General features: G+C 34.7%; 1 protein-coding gene across 1 annotated transcript in view; it reads left to right on the top strand.

The window, feature by feature from the left end:
- LOC140775575 (alpha-N-acetylglucosaminidase) overlaps positions 1 to 23,645 on the top strand; it is a 75,102-nt gene that overhangs the window by 44,434 nt on the left and 7,023 nt on the right. The window contains exons 10-15 of the mRNA XM_073118955.1: positions 2,879 to 2,996; positions 9,693 to 9,743; positions 11,402 to 11,511; positions 11,700 to 11,802; positions 14,239 to 14,337; positions 20,836 to 20,946. Of these exons, the coding sequence (XP_072975056.1) occupies positions 2,879 to 2,996; positions 9,693 to 9,743; positions 11,402 to 11,511; positions 11,700 to 11,802; positions 14,239 to 14,337; positions 20,836 to 20,946 (592 nt within the window). The remainder of the gene's footprint in view (positions 1 to 2,878; positions 2,997 to 9,692; positions 9,744 to 11,401; positions 11,512 to 11,699; positions 11,803 to 14,238; positions 14,338 to 20,835; positions 20,947 to 23,645) is intronic.

Below are 23,645 nucleotides of genomic sequence, written 5' to 3' on the forward strand. Positions count from 1 at the left end.
ACACCGAGCCGACGCCCCACAGGTCCAGGTACGACATGTTAATGTCAATGAGCCTTTTTTACCTATTTCTACACAACATCTCCCACCTCCAATATACAACCCGAGGTCAGCGGTGGTGGAACCTGAGAGGCGCGCGGCACCAGTGCGCTTCGTCGGTGAAGAAGATTGGCATTTTGACGATGATATTGATCCCTTCGGTGATGGTGGTAGGCATGTTTGAGGATTCAAAAAAGGAGAGCAACAAGCACAGCGGTTTAGAATTGAACCAACGATCTTTCGCGAGCCCGACAACATTATCCGGGGGAAAACCACACGTTTGGACTTCCCAGAATTCTAAAGTGGGGATCCGACGGATTTGGTGTTTCAAGTGGAGCAGTACTTTGATTGTCAAGGGATAGCGGAGGATGCAAAAGTGACGATGGCAAGTTTTTACTTCCAAGAAACGGCGTCGCATTAGTATCGATTGGCCATTCAAGGTGGAGAATTTACCGATTGCGCAGAATTTTGTAGAAGGATTATATGTAGATTTGGGACAAGGGTGTATGAAGATTTTGTTGCCATTTTAAGCAAGATAGTTCAGAGGACAACCGTGTTAGAGTACCAAGCAGAATTTGAAAGAGTTAGTAATCATTGCGAGCCACCTTGGCCCGAATCGACATTGATGAGCATATTTATTTTTAGAGCTGCGAGAAATTCAGGTGGATGTTCGTGCTCTTTGTCCTACCACTCTGGAGGAAGCTTTTGAGAAACCCATGAGGATTGAGCAAAAGCATAAGGCTCTTAAAATGGCAGCGAAGGCAAGTTGGGGCAACCGAGATGGGCGGTTTGCGTCGAGAACGCCAACTAGAAATTTTACGAGTTCAAAAACAACGGCTGCTAGTAATGGGGCACGACCACCCTTGAGACCCTCTTCCGATGTTAAAGGAGGCACAAGACCCCCTTTCGAAATCTCATACCTGCCGAGGTGGAGCGAAGAGCAAAAGGGCTTTGCTTTCGATGTGATGAATGTTTCACCCCTGGTCATCAGTGTTTCAAACTGATCGGGAGTGTGATGCTCATTAACAGTCTCGAGGGGGACGATGAGGTGGTTGGTGATAGAGAGTATATAGGGGAGGTCCATAGGGAGGACGTGGAAGAGGGCACAGAGAAAAATATCCAAGCTGAGATATCGATGACGTTATAGTACCAGTTCGTGTACTTGCAAAGCACCGAGGGAAGATGTAGAGCCAGTTCGTGTACTTGCGAAGCATCGACGACGTCATGGTACCAGATTGGAGATAGAGGTTCTAATCGAGTGGCTTGGCAAACCATCCGACGAGGCGACATGGGAGCTGGAGACGGACATCTTGGAGCGTTTTCCCGACTTTGCACCTTGAGAACGAGGTAAGAAAAGCATGGTGGGCTGATATATCTTGTTGGAGTCTTCTCTTATTGTATTAGTTGTTTATTTTCAAAAAAATAAAGTTTCTATAGGTCGCGTTCGAACGCGGGAGGGGGTGCGTTCGAACACCCTTGCGAACACCTACATCAGTTCGCATCTATAGAGAATGCAAAATGTGCGTTCAAACGTGGTCGGCCACATTCGAAACCCCATGTGCGAACGCCTGCATCAGTTCACATCGACAAAGAACGCAATTAGTGCGTTCAAACGCGGTCAACCCTGTTCGAACACGATCGACGAGAGTTCTCTAATTTTAGGGTTAATAATTGTTATTTTGGCTTGTTGGTTAGCCTTTTAAAAGGTCTGGATGACAATCAAAATTATTATGATGAATTAATCTTAATTTCCATCCTCCTCTATCCTTTCTTATCTCTCTATCCTAATCTCCCTCCTCCCTCTTCACCAACCAGCCACTTCTACCGTTGGCAAGGTCTCATCTATCTTTTAATCTCCCTCGTCTGTCAAGTCCTCCCTTCTCTTTGGAATTTTGGTCATTTCTTCCGCTTCATCTTTATCCCTTAAGCTACATCAACCATCCACCCTTATCTCCATTATCATCGCCTCCACCCGTCACCACCACCATTACCCCACTCTTGCGTATTTTCGTCCAGTTTTAGTACAAATTTGTGAATGGCATAAATATCAAAACATAGATCAGGAAGTTATGAATCGATCACCCTTGGTTTTGTAATTTTCTGACTACGGGAGAATATCTAGTGAATATTTTCCTTTGGTTGTGTGGACTATTTTTCTGCAACTGATCCAGATATTAAAGAGGACGTTCCGTACCTATTAGATTATGTGACCATGCTCTCCTCGTTGCATAACGGGCAAGAGGAGAGAGAGGTGGATCACGTGCAATGCACGTGATTTCTTTTGTTCTTTTTCTTTTTTCCAGTTATTACATGATAGATCTTTTGTTTTAGATTCAGGAGATAAGTGCCTCAATTCTGTTGTGCCTGTTCTTCCTATCTCATGTCAATTGATACCATTATATGTTTGAATTCCCTTTTGTATTCCTGCCACAAGAAAGCTTCTCAGGTTTGAAAGGTCTAGATTTCCAAGGAGGGTTTTGACTCTATGAGGGATATGTGGTGGGCTCAAGCTGTAGTTACTTTGAACGCCACGGCTAAGAACTTCTTAAACTTAAGCATCACAGAACCTGGATTAAAGAAAGGTGTATCTCAGACTTCTCTAGATTATTCACACCAATGACTGCATCAAGAAGCAAACCACAGGAGGGTGGTTCTAAAGGAAAAAACAGGAAGATACAAATACAAAGAATGTAAAAAGAGAAAAGACTCAAATCCAAGAAAACTTTGTTATATCATGATTTAGTTGTTGGTTCTATGATTTTCTACTTCTGAGTGAAGTTTGTAATGCTTGGTTGTAAACATTTTTTTTATGTATAACTTTAATTAACAACTTCATTTACAGTGACACATTTAATGAGAACTCCCCACCTACTAATGATCCAACATATATCTCATCTCTTGGTGCTGCTGTCTATGAGGCTATGTCAAAGGGTGACAAGGATGCTATATGGTTAATGCAGGTGTAGTGCCTTTAATATTGTTGTCCATCTTTACATTAGTTAAAGTTGTTTCCAAAATACTTGGATTAAATGCTTGTCCATCACATTTACTAATCAAATAATTTTAGCAGAACAATTTCTTTACTGGTAATGCTTGCATAATTGTAACATTACAATTACTAAAAGGTGACATTTTTTATGCTTTCAACTAATTTTAGGATATCATTGTTTAGCACTTGAAATGCTTGATAACTTTTATATTAGAATGATAAAAGGCAAATCTTTTTATGCTTTCAAATAATTTTTGAACATCGTTGTTTAGCACTTGAAAAGTTTGTATCTTTAGTGTCATGACTTAAAGAATAATTGTCACATCCCCCGCTACTACTACAGTATAATAGAAAGGGATAGGATTTGCCACAACCCGCAGAGACTATGCCCAGTAGAGTGCAAGGTTTATAAACACCTACTACAATAATCTTTCACTAGAAAATAAGATAATAATTTTCTTTTCCTTTAAACCAAAGAGATCAACTCAATAACTCAAATACTAGACTAAGACAGCTAAACATTTGAATATCTCGATATTAAATAAAACTCTAACAACTAATGCACACTTTTATAAAATTGCCATAGGTACAGATGTTCACATATAAATACAAGCCATATGGGTAACTACTCTTGGTAGGATTGGTTACAAAATAATACAACTCTCAAAATGATATAACTACAAATATTCTATCCAAAATAATACAGCTGAGAGTCTCGCTATATCCTCACACATCATAAGAGATATCTGGAATGGAGGGAATAACAAAATGAGCTCATAGCCTAGCTCAACGAGTAAAACCATTTCAAAAACCGAATATACAACAAAAACTATATCAGAGTATGCAAATCACCACAATAGCAAATGAAGCTTCAATGCACAAATTCAAATGCATGTAGCATAATCAAAAGCACATAATATATCATATAACTCTGATATACTTAGCATCTTACATATATATATTTCAACTCAGGTAACATAAACTTAGGAAACCATGGTCAGTATTGCCTACTAACAGGCTTGTCCCATTTTAACTCCGGGATACCATAGTATCATTGTATTAGCCCCACTAATAGGGCCCGCCCCTATTAACCCTTGAGGTACTAGGATCCATCCTATTTATACTTTGGGATGCCAGTGTTTTTGGATTTCTATCCGTGTGATCACATGTTAGTATTCATCTACTAACCTATCGGTATAATATATGGTTCCTCTCCAATGACTCAACTAATGACTTTCATGCCCATAATCCAACAGATTGTTTTACATAAATATCAAGCTTATTTTGAGCATAAAATCAACAAATATAACTCTCTCAAAACAACAAATCTCTATAGTGCATTCATGCAAATACATATATCAAATTAGGTCATCTATAAAACCAACTTGTGAAAAACAGAAATGGCAAATTTGTCACGACCCAAAATCGAAATCATGACTGGCTATATACCTCAATACACTTGAGATACACGAAGCCTTATTAATACTTTCTAAATACACACTAACAAAAATAAATAAAAGAAAAGAATTTGATTTATATAATAAATACCAATCGTAATGAAAATAACCAATATCATCACTAATATGTTTCTAAACGAATTGAATTAACAAATAGTCTAAAACATAAGATCAAAGGAATGGAAAGGTAAATGGGTAGGTCTTAAGTGGAGGTAGGGTCCTAGTACATCTTGCTCAATCGCCACGCTGACTATTACTTGAAATATTAAAAGAGAAAATCCATGAGCTAACAATTATAGCTCAGTAAGTGGAATCTACTTGAAAACCAAATAAATTTAAAATTTATAAATAAAATTTAAACTCAGCGATATAAAATAACAGTTTTACTAAGCATGTTCTTGAAATAACAATAATAACAACAATAATAATAAAAAAAAGATAACTCATAACATGCTCAGTTTCAATATACTAAAATTTTCTCAATAATAATAATGTCATTTGTCTTAATTAAGTCTATACCCTATGAATCCACATCAACTAGAAGTCACCTTGAGATAACGTTCGGGTCTTTTCCTCATAGCTGATCCGATTAGGGTCATCAGGAAGTGTCATCATGTTATAAATGCACTGTCTCTTCTACTAGCCGTTTAAATAGATTGGAGTCATCTCAGAAGTCTTTTGATCTATCCTGAGACTGTTTCCTAATCTCGCCAAAGTCATCTAAAAAAGTCACCGCAGTGATTTGAAATAGGACTTTTCCCTGGACTGCTAATTAGACTTGAGTCACCACGGAAAGTCACAAGCGATCTATATCGAGACTTTTCTCTAAGTCATATCAAATATCAGTTATATTTTGCGGACTAAAATTTGTAATTTGTACGAAGTATAGCAATACACTGAGTTATATATTTTGTGTACAGAATTATAAAAATTTAAATTGCACATAGAAAATATAATAAATAATCTGCACACTAAAATATGTAGTCTAAAAAAATGTACAAAATGGAGAGAGAGAGTCTAGCGACCACCGCCGACGACGATCCATTGGCCTTATGGTTTAGTTAAGTTATTTAGGACTGTTTAGATTTAATATCTATAAATAAGGCCTTATGGTTTGTATCTGAGGTATGCATGAATGAAATGTTAGCTTTTGTCTTACATCCGAGCATCTCCCCCTCTCAACTTGGCCGTTGGCCTCAATCTCCCTCCTCCTTCTTTACAAACCAACGTCGCCTTAATCTCCAGCATGAAACGGACTCAAGCCGAGTTGAACCAATCAACTTAATTATAAATTTGTCTCCAAACTTTCATTGTGTTTTAGACCTAAAGAGTGACCACTTGCAAGGACCGAATGTGCTCAAGCCTGGTTTAGAGAAGATGAACTCGGACTTAGCTCAAATATTGGAAGAAAGGATTCGACAACCACAAAAGGTTTAAAAACCACCATGGACACCTTGAGGACAAGGTGGTCGGAAGCGTGGTAGATTGATACGAATCGAGTTAGTTCGGATCACATCAAGGGGGTATTGGGTTCAATAGATTGAGTCTAGTTATCGTATTTGCTTATTTGATTAGTTAGAGTCTTAGTATATTATGATTCTATTTAATTAGCTAAATCCAGCTCTGTGCAGTTTTGGAATAATATTCGTAGGATATTCCACATACATCCAAATAATATCAAACCAGTTGGATAAGATTGCCAACCTCTAGATCTACATTTTTGGTATTCACTACTTCTCCATGTTCGGAATCTATCGACAGCGAAATGAAGGACTCCAAGATAGATAAGAAATATTAGTTTAATTAAGTTGTTTAGGACTGTTTATATTTAATCTCTAGAAATAAGACCTTATGATTTGTATTTGAGATATGCATGAATGAAAAGTTAATTGGCTTTTGTCTTGCATCTTAGTATCTCTCCTCTCAATTTGGCTGCCAACCTCAATCTCCCTTCTCCCTCTTTACCAACCAACGCCACCTTTCCTATCGGAACAGTATCGGCCAGCTTCTAATCTCCCTCGTCCACCGATCCTCCTAGTGATAGTTCAGAGGAGAAGAAGAGAGAAAAGTATGCCTCTCCATTATCATCTACAAGCCAATCCACACTCGCCACTTATACCACTGTCGGTTTGTCATCCAGATTAGGCCCCAATATCATCCTAATCTGAGAAGGGTCTGAATATCAAAAACCTAGATTTGGAAGTTACGAAACTATTCCAATTAGTTTCGTAATTTTTTGACTTCCAAAAAATATTCGGCAAATATTCTCTCTCAACTATGTAGAACTAATTGCGATTCAGATCGACCCCAAGTTGGTTCATATCAGCTGCCTAAATGTTCTTATCCTCTCCCAAGCAAAATAGCATAAGGTGTTCATTATTTCACATATCATGTGTCACCTAAAATGGTGTGCAATTAAGCAACTTAGTTTTGTTGAATTACACTAAAACCTAACAAGAATAGAGTCCTAAATTAATGAAACACTCACTTTGATAACTCAATTAACCATAGAAGTTTAACTCAATTAACTCACTAATGAAATCATTAGTGCTAATCTAGTCATTAATTCAAGAAATCTAATTTGCCATAGTATGATCTCCTTTAGAAAATAAAACAATTCTTTTGATTTTTGTCATGCTTAACTACTTCCTTTAGATATAATAATGTGATTTCATACTTAAAAGAATTTATTCTTTTCTCTTAGTGAAAGAAGCAATACAAAGAGCTTAATAATGAAGTTTAACTAGTTCCCTTAGAGCTTAATAATGAAATTCGAACAAGTAGAATTATACATTCTCTAGTTTAAAATCTAAATTAGATGAGTAACTCATAGTGTATACCACAAGACATAAAGCTATGATTTATCAAAGATTAACAGTCTCCACATGCTATCACCGTTAAAATAAGTTTCATCCTCGAAATAGAGTAATTACCATTAGGAACAAAATAGAGATCTATTTGAGTTAACAATTAGTACATTTAATATAAAAACTAAGTGAATATCATTAGAGATAATGCTAATATATTTTTGGTTCAGGTGCCTAATGCTGAGTGCGGACAAGTTTTGTCCAATGATGGATTCTCTTTAACTAAAATTTAAATCTAAAAAGGTTACAAGTTAATTACAATTTCCATAGCATCGAAATGCATAAAAATTGAGAGATAAGGTAACCCAGGAAATTGGCATTGTGGAATGGAGTTCTTAGAACTAATAATGTGGCTATACACAATGGTCAATGGGTTTTAATAGCATTCTTCTAGGAGCCTGTGATAATCCATCTCTATGCTCAATTTTCTGTGAATATTTGAGGCTCACTCTAGCTTTGCACAAAACAAAGAAAGGTAAGCAAGTAGGACTTTAAGTGGTACTGGTGGTGGCAACATAAGCAAAATTCGAGAATCCATGGAAAGAGGTTTTTCTAGTTTCTACCTATTGCAGGAAATTCCTTCTGGTTGCTCCTCAATCTTGTAAGTAGTGCTCTCTAAACAGCAAAACTTCTCTCAATTGGCATTGAGCACCTCTGCAGGAGAGGGGCCTGTACTAGCTTTTGGTTAGACAGATGCATTTCCTGTTTATGGTCGCAGATCCTTTTTCAAGCCAAAAGGACATCATGGTGACAGAGATGCGCTACATGTGCTGGCCGAGGAGATTCACTTATCAGGTCAAGTGCAAGAATTCAAGGAAATCAACTGATTGATTTAGTCGGTCTCTCTCCGGATAGTTCCTACTCCATTAAGTGGAGGTTAACCTTGAATGAGGATTTTTCCTGTAACTCTCTCGCCATGATCTCAAGGGTTGGGGCTACCTTGTGTCAATAGGCAAGCTGGCTGTGGGTAACTAGTGTTCTCTGTACATAAGGGTGTTCCTATGGTTGGGTACCCTTGGCTAAATCCACACAAGAGACATCCTGAGTTTTAAGGGGACAGATGGTTGTCTAATCTGCCCTTTGTCCAACAAGGGACTCTGAATACATCAGGCATATTTTCTTCCTACCATGCAAACACATCCTTGGAGGTCCTACTGATCCATCCTCAATAGTCAAACATCATTCCTTTCAGGACTACTGGCTCAATTAAGGAACTCCTTCCAGGAGGTCACAGAAAAATGTGGGACAACACACTTGCCATCTGCTGGTAGATGATTTGGAAAGCGAGAAACTGCAGATAAGAGATCAGCGCATACTCCCTCGGGTTTCATCCTTTCCCTTTCCAGAATTTGCATATAGTGATCAAATATTCTTCCGTTCTTCCTCTCACATGCGTTTTGAGGTTTTAATTTTCTCTGTTAATTTGTGCCAGCTGAACCCCTTTCTAGCATTTGGGTATAGTGAGCAAACATTCTTCCCTTCTTCCTCTCACGTGCCTTTTGAGGTTTTCACTTTCTCTGTTAATTTGTGGCAGCTTCAGCTGCTTTTGCTTTCTCCTAGCCCTACCCTTCCCTCTGCTCTTTCTTATAGTATAATACTACCTTCTGTGATTCTTGATGAAACCAAATTGGGTTGGTCTACTTTCTCTAAAAGAAAAAGATAAACGGTATTTGCTCATGCAGACTAGTAGTATACATGAGACCACACATTCAATTTACAATTCAATCTGATCCAGGAAGGGTCCTGTTTGCTTCTTGAATAATTTGTTATTTGGCAAGTTTGAGCTTACATTTGGAAAATTCAGGAAATATGCAAAATAGTATAAATGAACTAGTTCGAGGGAATTGTTGAATGTGAATATTATTTAATGGTTTATTTCTAATGAATTTACTCAATTTGCATCTGAAATTTTGCCTAAAATTAAATTTTGTAATTTCGTGAAAAATTTAAATGACACACTACAAAAATGCAAAGGAAACATAATAGCAATGTTAAAAATATCATATTTTAAAAATAGTCTTCTTTGCCACGATGATTCAAAGGTTTGAAAATGCAAAATGAGTATGTACTCAATAAATGCTTGAAGCAATAAGTTCTTATTGGAGTGTGTAGAACTTATCCACTAAATTAAGTGGTGAAAATACTGTAAACAATCAATCACTTTTCCATGATTATATTGGTCTCCAGGTTATTAAAAGATTCAAAATGTCAAATTCAAGATGCATTGTTTTTTCATCAGGACATGCAAAATAAACAATATTAAATATGTTCATTTTTCATTTTGTGGAACATAGAGAAAGTTTTGATATATTATTATTTCCCAACTCACTTTCTTACTTGCAGGGTTGGCTATTTTCCTCCAATGCAGCTTTTTGGGAGCCACCTCAAATGAGAGTATGTGACCCATGTAATCCAAATTGAAACTATTCCTTTTAGGTTTCACACCAGTGATAAAGTTAGTAAAATGCTGTCCTTGTTATCAAATGCTGTAATCTTTGCTAATAGATATGACTTTTCCAACCATACTAGTAATCATAATCATGGATTGTCGTGCTGATCAACATAAGGCTTGCTGTCTGATAGTTACTTTGCCGATGCTAGGTCAGGACATGGCAGGGGGTGCGCCGATAGCAGTCCCAATTTGAGGCCTTTTGAGTCAAATATTCAATATTTTGTTAGGTTTTATTGATACCTATATATATAAGGTCTCTTTCGACCTAATGCAATTAGGAATTTGAGTATGTTCGCAGTTTCTTATCCATCCTTTACTAAAAAACAGGAGGGAGGTCTTTGGTAACAAAGCCACAGTTTTGTTTTAAAGATATAAAGAGAAGAGATGTTTTCTTTCTTCATCCTTCGTTTGAACTGTAGATTGGTGTGGTGGCAAATTCTGTGGGTATGAAGCCCTACCTGGATTTTTGACTTTTTCTCATCAATTCTCTCATCTGTCTCCCTTTTCTGTTAATTTCGTCTCTTGCTTGTTTTTGTTCTAAGATCATTGTAAAAACCAGAAAAAGGGCTTAGTTAAGTTTTGAATCTTTTGATGCTATAGCAGTTAGTACCATCAAAAACTGTAGCAACTTTCAACCTTTTCTTATCAGATTTTAGATCTGAAACCTTTTTCTGTTTGTTCATTTCTCTTTTTTCTAGTCTAATAGCTGTTTCCCTACTGAAATCTATATTTTCTTTTCTTTCACCTGTGATCTTCCTTAAATCTTTTCTCCTAAATCCGTCCTACATCAGTTTATAGTATCAGTGCCATATCATCCTACTCACTCCTACCCCAGTTCAGATTATTACATTTTATGGATCATCATGCCTACACACATGTGGCCTGTTATGTGGCTAATATGTTGATTAGCATGACTAGCCATCACTTTGTAAAATTATTTAATAGCATTTTTGATAATTTGATTGCCCTACTTGCCAGAAAATATGAAACAAAGATAGATGCATTTTCACATAATGTAACTTTTAGTGAGCATTGATTTTATGACTTGCTTTTCATTCTTATATGCCTGCAACTGCAGTTACATTTAAGTTTCATACCGAGGTGGTAATTATCTGTAATGTTATTGGAATGCTTACATCAAATGTGATCAATTTTCTAAAAGTTAATTCTACTCACATATGCATCCCTGATGGATTTTTCCAAAGTTCTGAATATTGGTATCAGTATTGGTATCAGTCAGTGTAAAAATATGATTCATTTTGGCCATATCAGTTCACCACTGTACCGGCCATTTTGGTTTTGGACTATCTTTTAATTGCTTAAATTCTTAAAAGTGATATAAAGTGTAGAAAATTTCTAAAATCTCAAATAATAATATGAAGAATGAAAATACTAAGAAATAAGAACAATATTGAAATTTCAGAAGGATTTAGTAAATACCTGTCCTCACTTCTCATTGTGCTCGTCACCTTGGAATGGATGGATTGCAGCAGCTCTCTTCATTCTGATGGATTTTAGGATCCCTCTGTTCTAGTTACACTTGAATATGAATGAGACTTCCTTTTAAATGATAATATTTTCCTTTTTTTCAATTTTGCAGGCACTTCTGCATTCAGTTCCTATCGGTAAGATGATAGTCCTGGACTTGTTTGCTGATGTCAAACCCATATGGAAAAGATCTTCTCAGTTCTACGGTGTTCCATATGTTTGGTACATCCTGCTTCTTAATGTTATGTATCCTTATTAACTGAACAATTAGGTGCTTATAGTAGAACGTCTAGATCTTATTTTAATATTTTTTCCTTTCCTTTTTGGCATATACCAGAAATCTAATATCTTTCATCTTTACACTGAATGTGTTTTCAAAATTTTCCTAATTGAATTACTTCACTTATCAGGTGTATGTTACACAACTTTGGTGGTAATATTGAAATGTATGGCATACTTGACGCAATTTCGTCTGGCCCTATTGATGCTCATATGAGCAGGAATTCAACAATGGTATGCAGTTGTGTTACTTCACCAAAGGAAATGTTAGTGTATTTGTTACTTCAGTTAATAATGTATTATAAAGGCTGAAAAGAATTTACGAAATTGTGTTTCCATTTATCTTCTCACTAGAAACTTCAGTTGTCATAACCCAGCTATGAGTTTACAAGTAAGATATAAAACAGTAGTTTCCAAATGATATATAACAACTCAATACTTGAGAAAACATATTTTCCTGCTTCCTGTTTATAATAATTCAGAGAGTAGTCTTGACAACATGTTGCTTTTATCCTCAAATGCCTTTATAGCTATAAGGTGCAAAGGTAACTGCAACAAGGAGGCCTCGGATCGTAATGAAGCAATAGCTTCTTTTCCATTAGGAGGCTTCAGATCTTAATGAATCAATAACTTCATGTTGAAACCCCTAAATCTTGATATGAATTTCTAAAACGCAAAAATAACTGTGGGACAGAAACTGTAACAACCCAGAATTTGGAAAATAAATAAATAAGAAATTAGAGATAATCATTTAGACAATGACGAACTTAGTATTATCCTTTATATTTTAGGATTTAGATTAAATCGAATTAAAAAAATTTATTAGGTTATCTTTAAGTAAGAAAATAGATTAGAATTGTTATCCTAGTAGTACTCTTATATCTCTTATCTATAAAAAGGGAGGTTGAGAGAAAAAAAAAGGAAAACCTTAAAAGAAAGTTTTTGGGCGGTAGTACTATAACAGTGCGACAGCGACAGTACTGACGAAATAAACTAGGCTGTAGCGAAGGCACTGTAGCAACTATATTGTATCACTTCAATACCTAGATGAGAAGTTCATCAACTCCTACTTCCTCATCTAAATTTATTTTTGTTAAATTGGATGCTTTCTCGTTGGAGCTACCATTGTCAGAGTTGATCATCTGAGAGTAGCCAAAGTAAGCAAATAACACCAAACAAATTGTATATAAAGAGTTTTTACTTATTGAGTTGAGCTATTCCATATGGACACTAGGTGAGTGAATTTACTCATATAATATCATCTCGTATTTCATACAATGATTCCTTTGTATTATTATTCATGTAGTATTGTACTCCATGCATTATCATCTTTTTATGTTATGTTGTATCATGGACGGCACGTGCCGCAAGAGAGGGAGAGAAAAAGAGGAGGGAGACTAGTACCGCTTTGTCATTATCGTCGTCATTGTCGCCGTCACCGATCTCGTCATCGCTCATCGTGCTCAAGTTCACCAATCACGACACGGATGCCCTAGCCCTTGCTAGCCTGAGGAGGAAGACGACTCGAGTGGGTCAATTCATTGGGTCAATTTTGAATAAAAACTTAAGTTGCAGATCTACTACCTTTAATAATACATAAATAACATATTTTAATTTAATCAATGTCATGTTTTTTGAAATTTAAAACTTATTAGATTATTCAAATAGGCTAGATTAAGCTCGAATGGTTGGGCTGAGCTGTGGTTTGCCCACAACCCACACAACTAATAAATAGTTTGGGCTTAAGGCTTAAACCCACTAATATACATGGACTATGTTGCAATTTAGTCTGCAGTCCATGACTTATTGATTTGGGTCAAGTCTGTTGGATCAGAAATCCAAACCCAAACTCGAAATAATTAGGCTGGCTCGATTTTAGCCCAAGCCCAACCATATCTTCTTCCTCCTAACCTTATTTTTTTCCCTCGAGAATATCAAAGAGAAAGAGGAGAGAGAAAAAGAGGGAGACACCATCATTCCGCTGGCCAACCCGATTTGCCAACTAAGCCGCAACACCCAAAAATTTTAGGTATTTATAATCTAACCTATTAAAGTTTAGTTAACTTTGAGGGGTGGGAGAGGACTTATTAGAGAGAAGAGTGGTCTTCACTTGCTCCGGCAGTAATCCGATGGTGCTCGATCCAATCCCACAAAGTGGTTCCAACGGTAAATAAAAGAAGAAGAAGATAAGAGGAGGGAGGAGGAGAGAGCGGCTACAATTAGGGGAGAATGTGAAATTAGGGTTTTATTTATAGAGAGATTGAATTTTGATTTCGATTTGGATTCAGCTGAAAAACTCACGGCCTCCTCATTGCATGACAGTGAAAGAGAAAGGTGAAGGGTGCACATGTGCAGTGAACAATTGCATATGAGTGCTCCCGAGTTTGAATCTCAACGGCATCAGTTTAATTGAGACATTATAAAGTTCCCACTTTTCTTAAAAAAAAAATTTAATTGGTTGAAAATATTATCCTGTACCATTGACATTTATAGTTTATAGATAGTATCCATTACTTCAAATCCAATGCAAATTCCATAAGTTACAGAATTTGGACTTTAAAGTTCTTATAAAATTCTATAATTTTTCTATTACATGTCCTTATTGGTCTTCTTCCTACATACTATATGGTTTATTTTATTTTATTTTATTTTTTGTTGTACATTCTGAAGGTTGGTGTTGGCATGTGCATGGAAGGGATAGAGCAGAATCCAGTTGTATATGAGCTTATGTCTGAGATGGCATTTCGTAGACAAAAGGTTCAAGTTGAGGTAAATTTTAAGCATCCACTGGCATTAGGGTATGATCATTCTCTTTTTTAATCATAATTATTTCCATTTCCAGTGTCGTTATCTACAATTTGCTCCTAGATATCCAACTAATCAGCAGTTATAGTTCACATAGTTAATTTACAAATCTCTCTTTTTAGTTCTGCAATTTCAGTAACCAGTACATGCTTTTCATGAACAATATATGATGTTTCTACATCTCCAAGGAACATGCTTAGTATATTTTGGGCTTTTGATGACTTGATGCTTGCTCAGTCATGCTATATGTTCATACTAAATGTAGGTACACTATGGCGTGCTGCTGGTGCCTTGACACACATAATTAGATACTTAAGGCTCTTTAGAGCTGTTATTGTGCATAAATAGAGGTCTTTAGTCATATGATATCAATGTTACTATCACACATCTAATTTTGTTGGACGTATGAAAATGAGTTGAAGGCACAACAGCGGTCAAAAGTATTAAGTACATGTTTAAGTCAAACTTGATTACTCAATTTTTAAATTTGGAATAGATCAATAGCTAAAAGGTAGAGATCTGCTCAAATAATGTAAGAATTTCCTTTCTCAGATTTAGTTTTATTTTAGGGCAAAAATGTTTGAGAAAACCATATCTTTTTTACATACAACTGCACAATTTCAACAATAAATTCCTATTTATGGTTGAAAATCATGGTTCGGAGTTTTTGTTGATAATAATCCACATCGATCGAAATTGATTGGGATTGGCGCATGACTAAAACATAAAGAATATATGTTTTAGGAATCACCTAAATCAACTGAAGTGGAGCAAAAAAGGTTTTCCATGAGATTGGACTTTCCTTTCATTCTAATAATTTCTTTAGTTTTACATTTACAAATTAATTTGGGTTGTATAAATAATAGATCTAGCTTTCATTTGTAGGAATCATTCTACATAGACCTAGCTTTTTGGTGCTAAATTTATGAAATGTACTAGTTAAAATATAGGGAAAAGCTAGTAGGCGAAGAACTTCATTAATATGTGAAATTCATTCAATTTGGATCAAAATTGGCATTTTTTTAGGGAAAAGTACATTGAAGAACTTCATTAATACTAATGAAACTAATACAAGCTCGACACATAATAGAAAAGGGGAAGATCGTGCAACGACTCATGAACAAACCCTATAACTTGGTAATCATCAACAACACAATAAAGAGATACATTGATATTTGTATCAAACTCAAAAGACACAAAGAAAATAATACAAGATACAGCTCAGATGGTTTGATAGGCGCAAAGGGCATTAAGAGGAAGGTGTAGCGAGACCACCAACACCAACATTGATTACTACCACCGACAGTCAACTTGCAAAAGATAACTAAGCGAACTAAACAGCAATTTGCTTAAAGGCAAGCTGGCAATGGAATCATAACTTCCCTAAATCCCTCAAACCATCAAAAACCTCACCCTCCACCTAGAGCCTGCCTTGTCGTGGCTAAAACCAACAAAGAGGAATGAGTAGAGCTTGAGCTCCCTATGAAAAAGAGTGAGCTCCACATACCCTACGCCTAACCACACCAAGCATCGACAATGAGGTGCAATTGATGTCTAAGAAGGTAAAGAAGAGGAGAAAGATACAAGGAGGGAGAGAAGGACCTAATAATCAAGACTAAGAGCAAGACCTCTCCTAGCCAAAATAGTGTTTAACTCACCAATTGCTCCAAAAGCATAAGCTATTATAGAATAATAGCTTTTAATATTTTATAATAACTAGCATATGGATCTTGTGATAGCTCTAAACAATAAATACTATGTATTATAATCATAAGAAGCAATATTTTCATGACGACGCCGCTGATATGTATATACATCCTCAATTTCTCTATCTTCAATACTTAAGTTTCCTTAACTTTCCTCAGCAAATGTAAATGAGATGATCTCACCATCAGGTATTTCATTAGGATTATGACTAATATTGGTAGGTATACTATCTCTAGTTGTTGAACGACTTATACCAGTCTTTGCCCTTGTTATGGTCTTCTCTAATATCTCATTTAACTATGGGTTATTTCTATTATCTAATAACTTATCCTCTATGTCAAGATTCAAAATCGGAATCATGACCGACCATGTACCTCAATACGCTTGTGATACAAAGCCTTACTAATACTTCCTAGGTATACGATGGCAAGAATAAATAAAAGAAGAGAATTTGCTTTATTTGATTTAAATTAATTGTAATGAAAATAACCAACATCATGATTAATGTATCTCTAAACGAATTGAATTAACAAATAGTCTAAATCATAAGACCAAAGGAACGGAGGTAAATGGGTAGGTCCTAAATGGAGGTGAGGTCTCTATGCATGACATTGCTCAGTTTCAACATATTAATTTTTTTCTCAAAAATAATAGTCTTAAATGGGTCTATACCTTTTGAATCTATATCAGCTAGAAGTCACCTCGAGATGATGCTTAGATTTCTTCCTTATAACTGATCCAGTTAGGATCATCGGGAGATATCGTTTTGTGATAAACACACTCTATCTTTTTCACTAACTGTTAACAGAGATTAGAGTCCCCTCAGGAATTCTTTCGATCTATCCTTGGACTGTTCTCTAACCCGCTAGAATCACCTAAGAAAATCACCGTAGTGATTTGAAATAGGACTTTTCCCTAGACTTCCAATTAAACTTAAGTCACCAGGGAAAGTCACAAGCGATCTATACTAGGACTGTTCTTTTAGTCATAGTAATATTAGTTATATTTTTGTCCATAAAAATTTGTAATTTGCATAAAGTATAGTAAAACACTGAATTATAATAATTAAATTGCACACAAAAAATATAATAAATAAATTTGCACACAAAGAATTATATGGTCTGATAAAAGGTACGAAATATAATATGAATAAATATGTGAGTGAACCCACTCACCTGAGTCTAGATAAGATAAATAAAATCTCTAATCTCTAGTCCACGTGCTAAAATCACCATCTTTAATAATAAAGAAATAACATAAATTTTAATTTATCCCTAATAAAAATTTTGAATTTTAAAACTAAATTAAATGGCTCAAATGGGTTGAATAAAACCCATTGGATTAGGTTGGGCTATAGCTGGCATGTAACCCACCTTCTCTTCTCTTACTAATTGGGCTAGGTCAAGGCCCAACCTAAAACCAAATTTTTTTTTTCAATTCTGACACTATTTCTTTGATCCATAAAGTTAAGGAATCTTCTTTATCAAAAATATGATTTAAATCAATTAGTTGTTCATTTTCTACCTTTCTTTTTAAATTTTTATCTTAATCTTATATTATAATGATAAAAAACTAACTTTTCCAATCTTTCCATTATCAATCGGTTGCATGCTTTAGTGTGGATTAAGGAGAAAATAGTCAAATTTCTTTCACACTGTGATGAAGACAACTTGACTTAAAATCTTCTTTATTATTAGTATCAAATTTTATGCCTTCTCCCATCTATAGACCACCATTCATCTGGAGTTTTATAAGATATAATTGTAGCAACTTTAGCAATACCGAATTGCTCAGTTCTCAATCTATCTATCCATTTGAAATCAGAAATATATTACTACATACTAATTATATTGAAAGTTAAAACTTGAAACAAATAATAATTAAAAATTTAATTGAATCATAACTCACTTCTTTATTGCAAATGATTTGTTTATAAATATCAGGCTCAAGCCTGCTGATTATCTTCTTAACTTCCAACAAAACTTCACTATCATTATTGACATTAGTAGAGAATTAAAATCTTAGATTTGTAGAAATTTAAAATTTGTAAGCATTCAAATTTTTAAATATTCATAAATAAAAGTAAATTAGTAAATTAAAATTAAAAGCATGACTACCAGCAGTGTGTATATCTTCATGTAGTTGTATGTCCATCTAAAATTAGTCATCTTCCACCACTCCCTATAACTTTGGCCTATATTTTTTTAATTGATTTTTTTGCTATGTCCGTTGCCTCATGTAAGAAATCTATCTTAAACTTGTTATCACAATCTACAAATTGTAATACTTTGACAAGAAGCTCAAATATTACAGTGGCAATTGTAATTTATTTTCAAAATATATTTCTAAGAGCCATATTCTTCAAAGTTTTACCTAAAGATTTATTTTTAGATCATATTCTTAATTTTTATAGACGACTCCTGTGATGTAAGCATTCACATAATATTATTCTTGTTGCGCATGATGCTCTCAAAAGCTAAAAAATGAGTAACAAATCTAGTGATGTTGGGTCTAATAATCTCCCTGTCACCAGTCATCTGCCTAAGTAAAGAACCCAACCATGATTATATATAAAATTTATCAGCCTCTGACTTTTATGTATGTCCATGTCAATTTTAGATTCTTTTGCAATATCCTCTAACATTATATCAATATAATGTGCAGCACATTATGTCCAATATAAATGAGGTATTTTTATCATAATTAAATTTTCAGTAGCTTTATAATTGGCCCCATTATTAGTAACTATTGGGACTATTCTTTTTTCACTAATTTCTTGTACCATCTCATCTATTAACTGACAAATATAATTCCTATTTTTTAAATGAGTAGTAGCATTCACAAACTTGAGAAATATTATCCCCATGCCTGAGGACACTAAGAAATTAATTATATTTTTTCTATTTTGTGTACTCCACTCATTACATATCAGTGTACAACCAAATTCATTTCAATATTTGTTTGAATATCTCAATGTAAGAACGAAACTTATCTACCTTTAAGTCAAGATATTTAGTAATAATATCATTTAAACTAGGAAACGGAACACATGCCCTATTGATTATATAACATCTACCATCGTATGATAATAAGTACTATCTGCTACATTAAAAGAAATATGGTTGTAGAAGAAAAATTTAGAAATAGCCATACTAATATATTTCTTTGTATTTTTAATTCCTTTGAAAGCTGTCTTGATAAAAGTCTGTGTATGACCCATTTTTTGTGAAGAAATGTATCTATTGGTCCAATATTTTCAGACTCTGTTGTAAAACCAGGAGTCTTACGGGTAGAACTGTTGCCCATATTCTCTCCTTGTATATAAATTGATCTAGATCTATGAAAGTTACTACCGCTACTTCTTTTCATCTCTTCCTCTCTTCTCTATATATTTTTGCTATCTTTTATTGTCCTTAACTGTCTCTCCTCATCATCCTCCTCACTCTATATAAATAAAAATCAAAATATAATATAAAATAATTTAAAATTTTTGAAAATAAAACCCTCTCAATTTTTTTTCTAATTTTTTTCTTTACTTGTAGTTTCCACTCTCTCTTAGGTTCTCAATAGCAGCAAGTGCTGCTACTTCACCATATCAGCACCAACTACTGCTGCTTCACCCCAGCAGCAACAGCACTTGCTACTGCTTTACTGCAACGACACCTGCTGCTGCTTCACCGCATGAGGAGAAAGAGAGAGGGAATGAGAGTAATTAGAAACTAAAAGAAAAAACTCACCCGAGGTCATCAGATCTTCGTTGGAGAACGTCGCCAAAGTTGGGGTCGTCGGTGAGAAAGAGACAAAGAGAAAAAGAAAGAAAAGAGAGAAAAGGGAGAAAGAGAGGCAGGGGGACATCAATTATTGATGTGCTCAAGGTTGGATCCGACCCGTTCTCACCCTTTTCGGCCGAGATCGGCCACCGAGATAGATCAGGTATACCCTGGCCATGATCAAGATCAGCTTGGCCAATCCCAAGCCGTTTTGGCCAATCCTATTTAGGATCAGCCAAAACTCGGAACCTTGTAAAAGCCCCTAGCAAATTGTCAGATAGATATCTTACCGAAAAAAGAAAGGTCAAAATTGTTGTAGTGTTACGTTAAATTAACTCTATGAGTTGGTTTTGAATCCAAATTTTATAATTTTGAACTTTGAAGATTATTGACAATATTTGATGTAGCATTTTCGTATTATTTTTATGCTAGCAAATGAAGACATGTCAATATGCTGAACTGGCATGTGATGTGTCAACAAAGTATCAGCACGGGATGTGCCACTCGCACGCAATGCTTCAGTTTAACTAGTTTTGTACAGAGCAACTTAGGTTAGTTCAGTTATAGAGCAGCTTAGTATTTTCTGTAAAAGGTCATTATAGAGCTGAATAATATAATAGATCTAATCTAGTATTCCAAGAAATTCACTGAAACAGGATGTTGCTTGGTTCTTTTTATATATTTTTAGTATTCACTGAAATTGCCATAGTCCAGTCTTATATCAATAATGGATCAATAAAAGAAGTTTCTCATGGACAAGGTGAGACTTGTTTATTGTGCAATTCTATAATACTTATAAGTGCATTTAAATCACAAATTAATGATAAACTTTTGAGTAGATATACATCAATATATAAAGACAATAAATTTGTCCTTCAACCCTCAACATTGTGATCTTACCCTAATCTTTGTTCACTAAATTTGCGAGGGACAGCATGCTCTGACAGTACAGGTAACAGACAAAAGTTTATTCCTGATCTTGTAGGAATGGCTGAAAAGCTACTCAAATAGGCGATATGGTCAAGCCAATCTTGACATCCAGAAAGTTTGGAAAATTCTGTACCATACAATATACAATTGCACAGATGGCATTGCGGTACGAGTATTACTCATGACAATTTCCTTTACAGCAGTATGCAAATTTTCCTTTTCCCTAATACGAATAAAATGGTTACATAGATGACTAATTTCATGTCACTGCTATTTTTCTTTCATCTTCATATCATCTGGTATTTTACCATTTCGTTAACTTCATTCCAGTCAATCTGCACATATTCATCATCAATAATGATTGTGATTTACATTGCAATGTGCTTGCATGGCATTGTTAGCGCGTTAAGTTTCATGCCTGTCCTTATTTATGCCTTACGGAAAAGGAAAGCCATGGTCTATCGTGCTGATCATCCATATGGATTGTCATGAATAATAATCATTTACTATCCATTACATCAACACCATGAGCTATTAATCGATGGTAGATTACTATTTCTTACATTTACCCTTCTGCATAAGCTCAAGACTTTCAATACGACTAGTGGGAATTTTCAAGATTTCAAATAATATCTTGAAGTGTTAAATGGGGCAGATTGGTATGTCAGATCTGAATTCGGAACTTCCTACCTTCACAATTTTAGATAACTGCTACTTCAAATTTATTATTTCTATACTCTGTATTTCTAGTTAACATGTCAAAATATCTTTGATTGAAGATAGAGATAAATATTACTAGCTTTAACTATTAAGAGTAGAATACAAACATGTACTGCAAATCTGCAATAAATGACCTTTGAACTAGTTTACCTCTGACCACGAATTCTGATATTTTTGTTCATCACCATTTTGCTTGGATTATGTTTTTGTAACTTCTCCCCATTTGCCATCTAAAATGTATTTAAATACCATGTTGGTACTTTGAAAAGGGTAGGATTCACAATGAATTTAACTTGATCAACGATGGCAATGCAGAAGGCACATGTCGTGCCAATCCCTAGTCAGCACGCCTCTTCATGCCACTAGCACATCTTTGGCATATTTTTAATAAAAATTGAGGGTATTTTAAGATGTTTTTTGGTCTCCTGCATGTCAATCTTTAGTTTTTTATTTAAATATATGTATCATAGCCTACATTAGAGGCTTTTATTTCTAGATCTATTTTATTAAAGATATAGCAATGGTTAAATAGAAACATTATTCAACATATAAAATGATTGAATATATTCAATAAAACTATTATTAATGATTGACCACTCCATAATATAATTTAATGCTCTATAATATGATTGAAATAGAAAAAAGTTTAGAAAAAATTGACCCCGTATGCCATATTATGTTTGTCACATGACAAAAAAAAGACCTTATAGAATATTTTAGATTTATTACTCTAATGGATTTGCTTCGATTAATAATATTCATTTCGAACCTCATGTGAGCCGTGCCAATTGGCATGAGTCAGTTCGCACTTGTACCGGTCGACACGTGGCTATGCCATTGGCACACTCTGTCCCGTGTTAGGTGCCATACCACCATCAGCATGGCCATCATTGCTCTTAATGTGTACTTGGAAGATTTCAAAATTACTTAACTAATCAATTTCGTTTTTGCTATATGTTTAGAAGCCAAAGTTAATATCACACTAGAGTGTAGAAATTTTCTAGTATTATGCAACAGTGATTCAAAGTTGCTTTGCCAAGAGCAAATTTCCCAAATGAAATATGATCCATCCTTTTGTTTATTAGCCATTTTTGCAGTAGAAAACATTCTTATTCAACTTCCTACACCCTCTTCTCTTCTTATTATGGATGAGTGATTTTTGTCCTTTCATTGTCAATCTTTTGAATTACCGAAAATTTCTTAGGTTCTGTTGTTTAATATCTAGAATAAGTTGTAAGCATTAATTCTAACATGATTGATGAAGAATGAGGGACCATTTTTCTATTCCTTGTCATGACCCAAAATCCAAATCATCACCAGCCATGTACCTTAATACGCTTGAAACATAAAGCCTTACTAATACTTTCTAAATACACAATGACAAGAATGAACGAAAACAAGAATTTGATTTATATAATTCAACCCAATAATAATGAAAATAACCAATGTCATCACCAATGTCTCTAAACAAATTGAATTAACAAATAGTCTAAAATATAAAAACCAAAAGAATAGAAAGATAAAAAATCATATCTCATAACATGCTCAGTTCCAACATACTAAAAATTTGTCTCAATTGGGTCTTACTCTTTGGGTTCACATCAACTAGAAGTCACCTTGAGATAGCGCTCGGATTTTTTTCTCATAGTTAATCCAGTTAGAGTCATTAGGAGATGTCACTATGTGATAAACGCACTATCTCTTTTACTAAATTTTGAGAGATATTAGAGTCACCTCAGAAAAATTTTCGATCTAACCTAGGACTACTCCCTAATCTCGCCAGAGTCATAGTCACCAGTGATCTAAAATAGAACTTTCTTTTAGACTTTCAATTAGACTTGAATCACTATAGAAAGTCACAAGCGATCTATACCGGATTGTTCTCTAAGTCATACCAAATACCATTTATTTTTTTTCCTCACTAAAATTTGCAATTTGCACGAAGTATAAGGATGCACTAAATTATATATTTTACACAGAATTATAATATTCAAATTGCACACAGAAAATATAATAAATAAATTTGCACAGAGAAATACGGGGTCTGATTATAGGCACAAAATATAATATGAATAAATATGTAAGTGAATCAACTCACCTGAGTTTAGGTAAAATAACTAAAATCTCTAATCTTTAGTCCACATA

This window comes from Typha angustifolia, chromosome 14 (assembly GCF_048772165.1).
Source record: "Typha angustifolia cultivar Huaian chromosome 14, ASM4877216v1, whole genome shotgun sequence".
NCBI classification, from domain to species: Eukaryota; Viridiplantae; Streptophyta; class Magnoliopsida; order Poales; family Typhaceae; genus Typha; species Typha angustifolia.